The following is a 16,888-nucleotide window of genomic DNA, read 5'->3' as shown; positions in this document are numbered from 1 at the left end:
AATCTTCAACAAAACAGGAAAAAATATACAGTGGAAAAAAGTCTCTTCAATAAATGGTGCTGGGAAAACTGGACAGCTATATGTAGAAAAATGAAACTCGACCATTCTCTTACACCGTACACAAAGATAAACTCGAAATGGATAAAAGACCTCAACGTGAGACAGGAATCCATCAGAATCCTAGAGGAGAACATAGGCAGTAACCTCTTCGATATCAGCCACAGCAACTTCTTTCAAGATATGTCCCCAAAGGCAAAGGAAACAAAAGCGAAAATGAACTTTTGGGACGTCATCAAAATCAAAAGCTTCTGCACAGCAAAGGAAACAGTCAACAAAACAAAGAGGCAACCCACAGAATGGGAGAAGATATTTGCAAATGACAGTACAGACAAAAGGTTGATATCCAGGATCTATAAAGAACTTCTCAAGCTGAACACACATAAAATAGACAATCATATCAAAAAATGGGTAAAAGACACGAGCAGATACTTCCCCAAAGAAGACATACAAATGGCTAACACACACATGAAAAATTGTTCATCATCATGGCCATCAGGGAAATTCACATCAAAACCACATTGATATACCACCTTACACCAGTTAGAATGGTGAAAATTGACAAGACAAGAAACAATAAATTTTGGAGAAGTTGTGGAGAAAGGGGAACCCTCTTACTCTGTTGATGGGAGTGCAAATTGGTACAGCCACTTTGGAAAACAGTGTGGAGGTTTCTCAAAAAATCAAAAATAGAGCTTCCCTATGACCCCGCAATTGCACTACTGAATATTTACCCCAAAGATACAGATGTAGTGAAAGAAGGGCCATATGTACCTCAATGCTCATAGCAGCAATGTCCACAATTGCCAAACTGTGGAAAGAGCCAAGATGCCCTTCAACAGACAAATGGATAAAGAAGATGTGGTCTATATACACAATGAAATATTATTGAGTCATCAGAACGGATGAATACCCAATTTTTGCATCAACATGGGTGGGACTGAAGGAGATTATGCCGAGTGAAATAAGCCAAACAGAGAAAGTCAATTACCATATGGTTTCACTTACTTGTGGAAGATAAGGAATAGCATGGAGGACATTAGGAGAAGAGAAAAATAAAGGGGGGAAAATCAGAGAGGGAGATGAACCATGAGAGACTATGGACTCCCAGAAACAGAGAGTTTTAGAAGGGAGGGGGACTTGGGGGGGTGGTGAGCCTGGTGATGAGTGTTAAGGAGACACGGCTTGCATGGAGCACTGGGTGTTATATGCAAACAGTGACCCATGGAACACTACATCAAAAAGTAATGATGTACTGTATGGAAACTAATATAAAACAATAAAATAAACAAATAAATAAACTTGCCCCCCAAAATAAATAAAAAGCTCTCCCATTTAAACAAACAAACAAAAAAACCTGTGTGAAGGGGCATTGTGTATTGAGATTTAATGGGGGAAAACCCTCCATTTCTATTTTTTACATTAAAGAAAATCTAAGTTCTTGAACTTTCGGAAATCAAAATTTGCCATATTCTGTTTTATTTCTTCACTCTATTGTGAGGTAGTTACACTTTCTTTTAGAAGGAGACAAAATGAACACATTCTATGCCTCTCATTCTATCTTTTCCAGCATTTCTTACTCCACTGTAATGGCCCCAAAAAGCAGGGCAAATTGGATCAGTATAAAAGAGGCACAAGAAAGCACTAAATCAATGTTACTCAATTTTGGTGCAGAGAGCAAAGTGAAGTAGGCCCTTTGCCCTCTTGAATCGTTTCATCCCTAAAATTTTGATCAAAGTACTGGACTCAACACTCTGTCCCCTAAATCTGTATTAATATCCATTCTGGTCAACTTTCCACATGTGGGCTATATCGTATGTCATGGCAAGGAGAATTATGGACTTAAATTATTTCATCTATAGAGTTTGGACACTCCCTACATACCCTGAGGGTGGATGAACAGCTTCTAATTTCATGGCAAAGGAAAAGGAACATCCAAGTCATTAACTGATAGTATTGGTTTTGAGAGCCAGAAATCCCTACTCTCCTCCAACACATTCTGTGCAGCAGGCCATTTGACTCCAGGCACAATGTATTCCTGTGAGTCTCTACTGCCTTTTATAGAAAGTGCTGACTGTGGATAAACTTGATCAAAACATCAAAGATTACCAGAGAAGCTGCATTTGTGCCCTTCTCAACCATTGATGAAGTACCTTAACCTCGCCTTCTCTAGATGCCTTGCATGTGGTCGTCTGTCTTCCTGACTACTACTTCATACAGCTTATTTGTAAATTCAAGCAAATGTGCTTCTGTCTGGCACTGATACATCACTGATGCCAAAATATCAGAGAGGATGAAGCATAAGGACATATTTTTTGATTCACATGGAAAATAGTACAGATTTATGGGAAAGTGATGACAATAGCCATTCCATGATACCTTCATATAATTAGTACCTTTCCATGCCTCCCATCACCAAATTTTATGACCTAAAAACTTATTTAAAGGAATTACTCTCTTGCTGACCCAAAAGACAGGGTGAGTAGGTTTGGGGATGGGGCTGGTTGCCCAAACAACCTAGCTCTGGCTTTTCACGCGCTGAATTTCCATAGTTTTCCAATGACCACTTACAGAGCCATAATGTCTACAGAGTCTACTGATGTCCCATTGATATCAATGGGATTTCCCCCAGTGGACTGAGGGCGGCACAGTGCCTAGACATTAGTATCTGAAGGTTATGTATAATGGATAATAGAGGAAAATAAAAGAGCAGAAAGGAATTTGCACGGGAAACAGAAGCAGTAAATAAGATTTTACTTGGGTTAAACAGCAACTGTAAAGGGGGATTGAAAAAAAAAATCCTGATGACTCTTATAGACTCGGCAAGAGTGGAGAGTGAAATAGTTTCATATTTTTGAAATGTAATACTTTTTTACTTCAACCACAGAAAGCCACTTGAAAATCATCTTGTATGTTACAGTTCTTATGTGACATCTTTCACCTGTATGCATACTGATGATTTCTTACTCTACCCTCTTGAGGTGGTTAGCAATACAGCACAGATGGGGTAGAGGAAGAGATTTTAAAGGGCTTATCCAAAGTCACATAATGTTCAGTTCATGACAGAACTTGGAAAAAAGTTCTGGCATTAGCCATTAACACCTCATTTTGAACCCATTCAACCTACTGTGCTACAGCAATTAGCCTGATATTTCTACATCTAAAAGTCACAAAGTAAATGACTTCGACAGATAACTCCCACCAATCAACAAAGCTTAGCTGCACACACCATTGCAGTGGATGACCTGGTAAATGTAACTTACTTTGTAATTTAGTAAGAAAAAATTGGTGGATTTATTTAGCAGACTAAGAAGTCAGTAAGCTGCAGAGTTTACTGGAGTGTTAGAGGGGCAGCAAGACCTAGTGCTGAAGGGTGTGAGCTCTGGAGTCAGTCCACTCTGGCATAAGGCTAAGGATCCCACTTCTCAGGGATGCAACCTCTTAATCTCAATATGACCTTTCTGGACACTCTTCTCTTTGCTGTGCTTCAGTTTACTCATCTCTATACTATATATAATACTGATACCTGCCCTTAAGGATTGTTGTGAGAATTAAATGAGCTAATACAAGTAAAATGCTTAGCATTAGTCATTTCTGTCAACAAATTTTCCCCGATAGGATTGTTATGTGCCAGGCACCGACCCCGGTGCTCAGATACAGCTGTGAACAAAATGGTTACTTCTGAGAACCACTGACTTTTAATAGTGAAGCATAGTTATAAAGAGAATGATGATAACAACAATAATAATATTTAACATTTATAGTATACCTACTGTGTTTTGGGTACTATTCCAAGTTCTTTAGTTATATTGACTCATTTAATTCTCACAACAACTCTGTGTTATAGGTACTGTTTTAGGCCCATTTAACAGATGAGGAAATGCAGGCCTTAAAAGGCTAAATAATTTGCCCAAGCTACCATGCCTAATAAGGGGTAGAGGTCTGAAAATAATGACCACGCTATGTTACCTTATTGTCATGTCGACATCATATTCTATTGTTCACCCTATAAAAAAAGGCAGACTTGGAAATGACTGAAATGTTCTATTTTCACTTATGAATTCAATAAATATACAAATGAATAAACAAGTCTCAGAGTTTCAATACCAGAGTGGCTATCATAATAAATTTACATGGAAACAGGCTTGAACACCATCTAACTTATTAATAAAGAGCTTGTTATTATCTGGATTTGTTTATACCAGGGGTTAGGTCTTATATCTAAAACATTATCTCTCTATATAGTAACAGGTAATAGACGATAACCTGTAAGATAAGAGTTTGTCTCATAATTGAACAAGAACATTTAAAAGGGCCTCTAACGTATTTAAACTTCTCAAATTACTTCTTGTTTTGAATGATTCCATATTAAAACTGGGTTTGTATTATAGTACTTTCTCATCCAATACCGTCATTCCTTCAGCGTTATTTATCACTACAGGCTATTACAAACCAAATAAACATACATGTTGGGTTACCTTAAAATGTCTGAGATAAAAGACAAATATTTAATATTATAGGTAATGTTACCCACATTTAAAAGAAGCATTGTTCAAATGTATTCAGATAGCATGATAAAAATATAAAAGAGATAATTATGAACATCAATATAGGCTATGATCCTATACTGTTGACATTATCAGTGACTTCCCTACAAAATAAATCTATTAACTTAGGAGCCCCAGCTCTAGGACTCCAATAAATCTGGTTAAGGGAACTTTCTTATTGTTCACATTTTGAATAAATCAGAATACACCAAACTTCCCTTATTATTTATGATTATAAGAAAGTCTAAACCCATTGTGATCTACTTCTCAGAATCATATTCATTGTATCCTCATGAGTAATTCTGCTTCAATTAGGAAACAGGGTTAAACCTGAAAAGAAGTCACCAGTGCCATACCTGGATAGAATTTTTTTCTACAACGATATTCTATTCATTCTAGGAATAGTGCTTCCACAAGTGCATGTTTCTTTAGTTAATTTACATTTTAGACTGCAGAACCACTCAAGCAAAGAAATTAATGTTCAGTCAAAATAAAATGCCATCCCAAAAAATCAATACAATTTGCTACCAAGTGAGGGTGACTTTAATCAGAGTGACTCCAAACAATATTTTTCTTAAACGTGTGGAAAGAGTGCTTCACAACTGTTTTCTCCTTTACTTCTCTATAGTATCTATACAATTCCATAGCCATTTTCCGTGTGAAAATAAGAATACATTTAAAAAAAAAATCCCAGTGTAAAACTAAATTCTTGGGGAGAAATTATGCCCTGGATTTTCCGATAGCTTCCAAATAACTACTACTTTAATGAAATTGCTACCTGAAAATCCAGTAGCAGTATTATTGTTAAACTATAATTTAAGAAGCTATTGTAGATTGGTACTTATGACTTCTAATGAGAAAACCATAACAGCCTTTTAATTGAAGGGAAAATGGTTAACTACAGTAATTGCAATCAATAAGACTGCGTTAGTAGTATAAATATTTCTTCTCAAAAAGCATTCCTTACTCTCCTCAGCAGTATTTAAAGTTAGGAAGTTCAAAAAAAAAAAAAAAAAAAAAAAGACCAAAACAACATTCATTAGCAATCCATTTGTTATTTATAATACTATAATACTAAGTCTTGCTTCAAATTCTAGGTCTGAGTTAAGAGAGACCCTCCCGGCTCCCCACCCCGGGCCTCCACCACAAGCAAAACAAGATTTGATTAAGAAGAAAACAGGCATGGAAGAAAAGGCTTACCAATCACATAGGCTAGCAACAAGGCCAAAGTCACCGTGATTGCAGTGGCGCTCAAGGCCGTGCACTTCCAGTTGCAGCACCTGTAAGGTTTGTTAAAGGTAAAGGCAGGTCTGGAAAAGGTGCTTCGAGGAAGTGGCCTGGGAGGGGGTGAGTACACGGTATTGGACGTCAGCGGGTAGTTCTGACTTGCTGCACTGAAGATAGCCGAGGAACCAGATCCATGTTTAAACAGGAAATGCCTGGGAAAAGGAAACACAAGTTGGGGCTATAAAAACCAAAGCCAGCACTGGTCCTTATATGCAACTGATGGATTCTTGAACATTACCTCTGAAACTAATGATGTACTATGTTGACTAATTGAATTTAAATGAAAACAAACAACAACAACAACAACAAACAAAGCCAGTTGTTACAAAAACACAAGCCCCACTCATTTCCAACAATCACACATTGACAGGCTCAGGAAAACTGACAGAGTCTCAAAATTTTCATCTACCTAACATTTAATTCCAAATTGCGTTTGGTGGTCTCCTTTGTTTTCTCATTTAGACCTTTAGGAGGCAGAAAGAGATCCTCTGTTCCCTGATTGCTGGCTAGTGAATTTCTCAGACTCTTCAGTGTTGACATTCATATTTGATGTTATTCACTATCCTGCTCCTTGTTGTTAAATATGATACTCAAGAATTGATTCAAAAACAAATGAGAAGTATCATCAGGCATTTTTGAAATCTGAATGGTCTAGAAACCAGTATATTTATTTAGGGCTTAGCTTTCACAGACATATTTTCAAGCAATATTTTATTATAAAAATTGTCAAACATACAGCCAAGTTGAAAGGATTTTATGTAAACACGCATATACTTACCAACTAGATGCTACAGTTAACATATGACTATACTAAATTTATCACATACTTATCCATATCTCCATTCCTGCCTTCATACATCAGTCCATCTTAACTTTCCAGCCTTTCAAAGTAAATTGCATATATCAGCATATTATCCTTCCCTTTTAACTTGCATATTATCTAGAGTTCAACATTTTTTTACAGATTTTTAAGTGTAAAATTTATCCATGACGAGTTGAACTCTTTTAGATTCCACATATAAGTGGTATCATGCTGTATTTGTCTTTCTCTGTCTGACTTATCTCATTTAGCATAATGCCCTCAAGGTCTATCCATGAACTCATAAAAACAGAAAACAGAATGCTGGTAACCAGGGCCTGAGAGGTCAGAGAATAGGAAAGATGTTTAAGGGTATAAACTTGCAACTAGAATATAAGTAAGTCCTGAAGATGTAATGTACAGTACAGTCATTATAGACAACTGGATGTATTATAACCATCAAGCTTGCTAATTGAGATTTTAATTATTTCCACCACAAAGAAGAAATGATAATTATGCAACATCATAAAGGTGTTAACTAATGCTACATTGACAATTATGGTGCAATATATAAATGTATCAAATCAACAGGTTGTACACCTTAAATTTACATAACGTTATATGTAAGTATGTTTCAATAAAAAAAATATACATGATGAAATGCACAAATTTTAAGTATATATTTGCTGAGGTTTGACAAATGCAATCATCTGTGCAACATAAACCTATATCAAGAGAGAGAACATTCCCATCACCACAGGAAGTTCCCTCTTGCCTTTCTAAGTCCCTACCCCACCTCCCCAGGTAACTACTACTTAGCATCTTTCCTACCATGTATTAATTTTGCCTGTTCTAGAACTTCATGCTGCTGTCATGTCTAAATTACTATATGATGATTACTGACTGCTTATGACTATTGCAATATGGATATTTCATAAACAGTACTGATTTAGGGACATGGAAGGAGCTGCCAAAAACAAATACATTAAAGTATGTTTTTGTGCATGTACTTTACACTTACTGAGTGCTATGTGCCAGGCTTTGTGTTAAACTCATAATCTCAGTGAGTCTTCACTCATATAAAATAGGCTATATTGGGGCACCTGGGTGGCTCAGTCATTTAAGCCTCTGCCTTCAGCTCAGGTCATGATCCCAGGGTCCTGGGATCGAGCCCCACTTTGGGCTCTCTGCTCAGCGGGGAGCCTGCTTCTCCTCTCTCTCTGCCTCCAGCTCTGCCTACTTGTAGTCTCTCTCTCTATCAAATAAATAAATGAAATCTTTTAAAAAAGAAATAGGCTGTATTATTATCCTCATTGTGAATTTAAGAAAATGGAGGCCTAAGGAGGTTTTAAAAAAAACTTGCCCACATCCTCCTAGTACGTGAATGACAGAGCCAGTATAGGAACCCAGGTCACTTTGGTTCCAAAATCCTTAATCTTAACCTCTCTACTGTGCTGCCTGGAGCAGTAGAATGCACTGTTAAGCAAAACACATTCTAGTGTTACATTTTAACTATAAGAAACCCCTCCACTAGAGAGCCAACATCACCCTGTCACACACGACCAAATGTATAAATCATGAAGACTATTATAAGTCTGATTTCCAACTTTCACTTTAAAGAACAAAAGCATATATGTTTAGAGCAAAAAACAACTGTCTAAGCTGCCAGTTCATGAAAAATCTCCACATTAGAGAATTCTGTGTTAGTACCATAAGGGTAAAGGTTATATAAAGGGCAGGGTTGCTGAGAGTAGTACACATTCGCAAGCCTTTCTGGAGGGCAATTTGTCATTAGTATCAGAAGATTTTAAATATGCAGCCTGCAATAATTTATCCTTAGGAAATGATGTGTCTGACAATGTATACAAATCGTTCATTTCAGTGTAATTTGTAATAGTGCAAATTAAAGACCCAAGTGCTCAATAATAAGTACTTGATTAAGTAAATTATTTTACAAACACGAAGTAAAATACCATATAGCCATTACAAATGGTACTGTAGAAGAAGATCTCTTCACTAGGAAGTGTTTAAAGAGATCAACAAGGGAAGAAAGGTAGGTTTCAAAACAGTATGGGCAATAAGATACAATTAAAAAAAAAAGATTTCATTTATTTATTTGAGAGAGAGAGATCGAGCGCACGAGAGGGAAAGGGAGAAGCAGACTCCCCGCTGAGCAGAGAGCCTGATGTGGGACCCAGTCCCAGGACCCTGAGATCACGACCTAAGCCAAAGGCAGATGCTTAAACCAACTGAGCCACCCAGGTGCCCTAGGATACAATTTTTAAAATGAAAAAAAATATATAAGCTCATGTAAAAATAGTAACTTGTGTTAGCTTTTGGTATTTTTTTTTTGAAGTTCTCTGCCTTGACCTTGTACTGCCTTTGTAACAAGTTATCAGAAAAAAGGTAGGTGGGGTAAGTGGAAAAAATGCACTGTTTAATACCAACCATGTGCATAGCTGGTTCTGTTTATGTGAACATGATTTACTGAGCACCTAGAAAGTCCAGGCACCAGGCACTTTATGTGCAATATTTTGGTCCTCATACATTTATGAGGCTGATACTATTAGTCTCATCTTTCAGATGAAGAAACAGAGACCAAAAGAGGTTTTCAGCAGGAATAAAGTGGTGAATCTAGTAGTTATTATAATGATGACAAGAGGTAACATTCATTAAGTGCTCACTTGTGCCGAGTATGGTTCTAAGTAATTAATAAACCAGTATATCATTTCATCTTCACAACAACCCCATTAAAATAAATATCTCCATTTACAGATAAGAAAAGCAAGGCACAGAGAGGTTAAGTTGTTCTTGATCCCACAGCTAGTAACTGGGGAAGTTGTCTCAAACACAAGCAGGCCGGCTCCAGAGCCGCCAATTGCTCTTAACCTTGACTCTGCTGGGTGAGGCAGGTCACGGACATATCAAGGTACGAATGCAGACCTGTTAAGGTACAGAAGAAGCACGTGGGTAATACTGAATTGAGCCACATTTACCCTGTTCCCCTTGGGAACAGTGACAAACATGAGAATGATAGCTAAAGAATTACAGAATTGAAAGAAGGGATCTCCGTGATTATCTACTAGCCCAGCACGCCGATTTTGCAGTTAGGGAAACCAAGGCCCAGAAAATGAAATGGACTACCTAAAAGTAACACAGGTACTTAATGGCATAAATGAACTTGGAATGAGGGACTTCCAAAAGAATGTATTTCCTCTGTACTAGGTGACCTGCCAACCAGTCTTCACTGGACTACCACCAGGTTCTAAGCTCCTGGGTTAACTGATCCAGGCTAAACAGATAACAATCCATTTAAACAGTACTACATAATACATGTCTATTCTTCCATATGTCACTTATCTCAAAACTAAGGTAAGTTTTAAAGACCACCTTAAATATTTTGGATGAACGTTGAAGCATTACAATGAAGTTACCTTTTAGTTGTTAAGATGGAAAAGGAGTTATTACTGCTTCTAAAGTTACCTAAAGTATCCCCAGAATGGAGAAACAGTATATAGTTAGAAATAAGGGATAAATATATTGAAAAAGTGACTCACACCATTATACTCCTTCCATTTAATTGTGCTATTTATCATCTATCTATCTCTCTATCTATCTATCTATCTATCATCTATCTAGCTAAAGATTTTATTTATTTATTTGACAGAGAGAAAGCACATAAGCAGGGGGAGTGGCAGGCAGAGAGAGAAGCAGACTCCCCCACTGAGCAAGGAACCTGATGCGGTGCTAGATCATGACCATGGGATCATGACCAAGCCGAAGGCAAACGCATAACCAACTGAGCCAACCAGGTTCCCCTGTACTTCCTCTTTAGTCCCTGAAACCATCTCTTCCATTTATAAGGAGGGGAACTTGTTCTTTACTGTTCGGTTAGTGCTTCCAGCTGATCTTTTCCCCTCTGGCTATCTAATTTACTAGTGAGCAAGACATGTAACACTTTATGGACAGCAGAGTGGAGCAGCCTCCCCATCTCCTCACCACTAACAAACTGGTGGTTACTGTGGAGGTGACAAGATGTCACTTAGGTATAACCAGTCCTGCACAGCAACACCCTGATATGTTCCTGTAGGATAAAAGGGAAATCCAGCAGTATGGGAGTGCTTTTCACCCAGTGATTGGAGATAAAATCTTCGATCTTTTACATATTTATGAAGGAGAACAATCGGATTTTCGAGACAATGTAAGTGGCCCCATATGTTGGATATTGATTTGGTTTAGTATATCATTAAGGGGGAGAAGAAAGACAAAGAAAGACAGAGAATTGTTGGCTATTATGATGGCAATTACAAGCAATAATCAATATCCCCAAGCACTGTAATTTCATCGTGATATACACCAAAGGGTTTCCAAATGCAGTTTCATAAGTAAAATATTACAGCATAATGAATAAATTCAGTAGTCGCAGCAGAGCAACATTTAAACTAATTCATATTTGAGTGGAATCCAAATCACAGCCCTCAGTGAGGGTAGATAATAAAATGAGTTCATATAGTAAGGTTCCTGTTTTCTTATTAACAAGCTGAGATTAAGATTCTTTGCTCAAGTGATCTATACTTTGATATGCATCATGAAAAACAGCACTGCAAATGCTACGTATTGTCAAAGGCTTTGCAGTCCATTGTTGGAAAGTGAAACTACTGCCTAAATGTGTTTTCATAGTCCCTGAAAAAAGTAGGAGCATAAAGACAAATGCGCAGTACTAGACTTCAGCTATGTGCTCATAAAATCAGATCATCTGTCTAAGCACATTGCTTTTCCCTGGGGACCAGAGGATATACTAAAATGTTGCTATCAATTTCATACAATTGGGTTTTTTGCACAGAGCAAATGATAAAAATGCAGTTCAAGAGTTTATGTGTAAGTAGTACTCTCCTTTGCATCTGTTTTAATATTCAAGTTCAAATTTAAAAAGGAAAAGCAAGATATTGCCAAAAGGAAATGGGCATATGAGGAAATTGAGAAAAAAAAATATCTTCAAGACTGATGAGACCCAGTGGTGGTAAGTGGGAATATAATAAATGTTCCTGTAAGGATTTTAAAATCATCTATAAGAAAGGGGAAAATGTACTCTCTCTTTCCAAACCCCTCATGCTACATAATTCTGAGGGTATCTGTTAGCACTAAATAATGTGATTTAATGTGGCACTTAAAATTCTATAGGAAATAGACAGAAATCTACAGCTTTTGAACAACAGATGCATAAATAACCAATGAAGTTTTTTCTTTTACATCTTGTAAACTTGCTTATGAGATGAATATCTAAACCTGTATTCCCTTAGCTATAAACATTTGACTCATTTTTATACCCAGAAGAAGGAATTCAACTTATTTCCAGTTCACAGCTGAGGGTGATTTAAAAAAAATAAAATAAAACAGAAGACTGAAATGAAAAAGCCTTAAGTTATTATGGCCAAATCACATTCAGAGAGAATTGTGGCATTTAGACATATATTCATTTAAAAAATTATTAAATGCATTTTTATTATGATAAAAAATTACAAAATATAAAATTTACCATCCTATTTGTTTTCATTTTTTATTTTAAGTGGGTTCCATGCCCACTGTGGGGATTGAACACACGACCCTGAGATCAAGAGTTGCATGTTCTACCAACTGAGCCAACGGGTGCACCATCCTAACCATTTTTTTTTTTTTTTTTTTTTTTTTTTTTTTTTTAAGGGTACAGTTCAGTTCAGTAGCCTTTATTAAGGTTGTTGTGAAACAGGTCTCCAGAAATTTTTATCTTGCAAATATGAAACTCTATACCCATTAAGCAGTCTCATTTTCCCCCTTCCCTCAGCCCCTGGGAACCAAACACTTTGTTTTCTTTCTATGAACTGGACTAGTTTAGATACTTCATATATGTGGAATGATACAGTATTTGTCTTTTTGTAGTTTATTTCGCTTAGCATAAGAAGTTACCTCATGTGTAGCACAGGACAAGATATCCTTCCTTTTCAAGGTCGAATCATATTCTATTATATGTACCTACCACATTTTCTTTGCCTGTTGATATATCCATGCACATCTGGGCTGCTTCCTCTTCTTGCTATTGTGAATAATGAACATGAGTGTGCAAATATGTTCTTAGATCCTTTTTCAATTCTTTTGAGTAGATGCCCCAAAGTAGGATTGTTGGATCATACAACACCTCTATTTTTAATTTTTTGAAGGATCTCCATATTATTTTCCATAGCGGTTGCACCATTTTACAATCCCTCTAATAGTGCACACAGGCTCCATTTTTCTACATCTTCACTAACACTAAATTCTATTCTTTTCTTTTTTCCTTTCTTTTCCTTTCCCTCTCTCTCTCCCTTCCTTCCTTCCTGCTGTCCTTTTCTTTTTTGATGGTAGCCATCCTAATGGGTGTGAAGTGGCATCTCATTGTGCTTTTGGGTTTGCATTCCTCTGATGACTGATGATGCTGAGTATCTTTCTGTAGGCTTGTTGGATATTTTTATAGCATCATTGGAGAAATGTCTATTCATAGGTATTTATTCTTATGCTTTCAAAAACGTGAGAAAATTTTAAAACACTCCATGCTGGGTCAGCTCCATTTTCTTCTCTGACAAGAACACCTAATGTTATTTTGCAGAAAAGTGTGGTTACTAGTCAAAATTATCAACCTCAGCATCTCTAGTTTGTCTTTCGTAGGCCATTCCTCATAGTCCTTTTTAGAATATGCTCTCCCAAAGAGTATTCATCCAAACTCTTTCTGAACCTCAATGGAATTACCACCTTGGACAACCTCCTAAGGTAACAAATTGTATTTCTCTCCTAATGGCTACGTAAGGGAGGATTTCATTTTATTTGCTAGAGGGTTCTTTCTTCCAAATTTTAAGCCATCCCTGCCCATATATCCCCTCCAAACATTACATCCTAAGTGTTTATATAAAAAAAATCTATATTCTCTCTCTGTTGTGTATTTTTACGCATTTTTTTTCTTTTTAAAGAGTTTCAGGATACCCATCTAAGCCTTAATTTTTCTAGGTTTAAGCATTAGTTCTACTGTTTATACTTGAATGACAATGCTATGGTTTAGACTGATATTGTAATTTTGCAAGCGAGGTAGTTTGTAGCTAACAGGAGAGCTATCTTAAAAATCTTTTTGTGGGGGTGCCTGGTTGGCTCAGTGGGTTAAAGCCTCTGCCTTCGGCTTAGGTCATGATCCCAGGGTCCTGGGATCGAGCCCCACATCAGGCTCTCTGCTCAGCAGGGAGCCTGCTTCCTCCCCTCTCTCTCTGCCTGCCTCTCTGCCTACTTATGATCTCTGTCTGTCAAACAAATAAATAAAATCTTAAAAAAAATATTTTTGTGGCTATTACTCCCGCTCTTCTTTTAATCAGAATATCTACCCTGCCTGTATTGTGTATTCCTTGAGCGCAGAGACCAAGTCTTAATTTCTACGTATGTTGTCTCATACTTCAAAGGTACTCAATGAATATATATATTGATTTGTATGCTGCCTTTGCTTCTTCTAAAAAGCTCTTGATTCACTGTGCAGAATGAATGAGGCTTGGGAATTCTAAACTAAGTTTCACTTGTGAGCAAATATCTCTTGGTTTATTGAATGTAAAAGGGCAACTATAAGCTTTCATTTTGTTTTCACATAATCTAAAAGGAATGAATCAAAGAAATAGTTAATTCATATTTCATCTCTTTTTGTAAGACATTTGGGTAATGAATCATTGTTAATAAAAATACTAATAATTAAAAATAATTGCTGCTAATAATAATGGCAACAGCAATGACCATACACTAAACCACATCTATGTACTAGGCACTCTGCTAAAATACCTTGTGCTTCCTTCTCACTGAATCCTCACAATAACCTCATAAAGGAAGGTGCTATTGTGCATATACAGTTTAGGAGGCTGAGAATCAGCTATTAAAGTTAAATAAATTTCTCAAGCTCACACAACTGGTAAGTGACCGAGCTGGGAATCTACTTCAGTTTTGTTGATTATTGGACATAAGCTACATGAGAGTAGAAGTGTCTGTCTTATTTACTGCTATAACCTCAGCATCTAGAATGGTGCATAGCAAATAGTAGGTGCTCAGTAAATAGTTTTAAACTCATTCATGAACAATAAAACCCATTTACTTAACCACTGTGCACATATTAACTTCATATTAACTTATGACATCACTGGTATGATTCATAATGTTAATCACTAGTTAACAAAATCTTCTTAACTCATGTGATCATTTGGTATTTTCTTCTCAAACTGAATATATATGTTTAGTATTCCACTGAAGATGTTTTTATGGAAATATTTGTTTCAAGTCCTAAAATTACAGAAATGACAAAATGATATCAGGAGAGTACACAGTGAGCTAATTGTCATGTCTTCCTTTTTAGAATATGAAAGACATCAGAACATCTTTTATGTAATAGTGTTATCAGACTTCCCTATATAAATTAAAAATTTCTGTAACAGGATATTCAGAGATAAGTTTGAGCTAGGTGTGCTGGCATAGATATATAAAGGCTGGAGAAAGAAATTATTATATATTCTGTTTGATTGAGTTGCTTTAGTGGACCACAAAATAAATTAAAATAAACAATCATCCTCTATTTTATAATAGTGCCTTTTCAAGACACACTCTCATTCTCATTTTCCAAGTTAGATCCATTCTCTGTAGATATAACTTTAATTTAAAGAATGTTTATTAAAAAATCCTACACTAGTTGAGGGGTAAATATCAAATTAATATTTTCTATTAATGTAAATATTCCTGTTTGAAAAGGCTCAGGCCAAAACATAAAAATTATTTACTTAGATAAGTAAGCTTACCAATTTTTCATTTTCTTTATACTTAATAGTAATTTAGTTCCTAAGGTATGCTGTGAAAGCTGTAATCTCTCTTCAAACTCAAAAAAATTTAAAAAGCTGTTGGTGGGTGAAATTTTGAATCCTATTATGATTGTATACATCATTTCCATGAAGGAATAGTGGAATTCTGCTCCAGAGTTTTCTGTAGTTCATTTCCCAACAGGGACCATTTTAAATGGGAATGAGCATGTGATCAAGGCAGAATTTATGGGTACATGTTTGAAATTAAACCAGGCCCCAACCTTTCTGGGATTTTTTTTAAAGATTTTATTTATTTATTTGACAGAGAGAGATCACAAGTAGGCAGAGAGGCAGGCAGAGAGAGAGAGGAGGAAGCAGGCTCCCTGCTGAGCAGAGAGCCCGATGTGGGACTCGATCCCAGGACCCTGAGATCATGACCTGAGCCGAAGGCAGCGGCTTAACCCACTGAGCCACCCAGGCGCCCCTTTCTGGGATTTTTTTTTAAAAATCTTGATTTTGGGAAGAAATTAGATTTTACGTCTCTTTACAAACTCAATGTCCACTCCCAATTTTACTTAACAGAGCAACTTGCTGGTTTTATAGACTTGGTATCACTGGTTACTTGGCTTACTTATTTATCTTTCTTTTTAGAGAAGTGGGTAGTGGGCAGAGTATTCTATGCCTTGATTACTTTTTTATTCGTCCTTATTTTCTACAGATATGTATTTTCCCCATTTATGTTAAGAGCCAGGTGACATGGCAAACATTTCTGTATTTGTTTTAATTGAACTGTAATCTATTGACAAGGACACCTGATTTTTTTTAAAGATTTTATTTATTTATTTGACAGACAGAGATCACAAGTAGGCAGAGACACAGGCAGAGAGGAGGCAGAGAGGAGGAAGCAGGCCCCCTGCCAAGCAGAGTGCCCTGATGCGGGGCTCGATCCCAGGACCCTGAGATCATGACCTGAGCCGAAGGCAGAGGATTAACCCACTGAGCCACCCAGGCACCCCAGGACACCTGATTTTAAAGAAAGAGTATTTCGAAGGAGTATAGTAAGAAGAGAACCTAAGCATTTCCCACTAAGTTCTTCAGTTTGAAAATACAGATAATCATTCTAATGCACTGTTTGAAGGGTGTTGATCAACATTAGCCTTATATTAGCTTTTAGTGGTTTGTCTTACTCATACATGTGCATTAAAGTAAAAAATGCTTTATAATGCTTTAAAGGAAGAAATGACACTCAAATCAGTCCTCTAACCTATCCAGTCTAACATTTCTCTGAGGGACAGACTGACAAAAGGCACCGCTGTTCTGTGAACTATCAATCTCAAAATCAAAGAAACGGCCTGAGGCAGAAGCTATCTGTTTCT

At 36.7% G+C, this 16,888-nt stretch overlaps 1 protein-coding gene across 7 annotated transcripts in view; it reads right to left on the bottom strand.

The window, feature by feature from the left end:
* TENM1 (teneurin transmembrane protein 1) overlaps positions 1–16,888 on the bottom strand; it is an 801,322-nt gene that overhangs the window by 304,529 nt on the left and 479,905 nt on the right. For all 7 annotated transcript variants that reach the window (XM_082717245.1, XM_082717244.1, XM_082717248.1 and 4 more), the window contains one exon: positions 5,805–6,043. In XM_082717245.1, coding sequence (XP_082573371.1) covers positions 5,805–6,043 — 239 coding nt within the window. The remainder of the gene's footprint in view (positions 1–5,804; positions 6,044–16,888) is intronic.

This window comes from Mustela nivalis (assembly GCF_964662115.1).
Source record: "Mustela nivalis genome assembly, chromosome: X".
In the NCBI taxonomy this organism is placed as follows: domain Eukaryota; kingdom Metazoa; phylum Chordata; class Mammalia; order Carnivora; family Mustelidae; genus Mustela; species Mustela nivalis.
The sequence above is the reverse complement of the archived record's forward strand: the minus strand, read 5'-3'. Positions and strand labels throughout refer to the sequence as shown.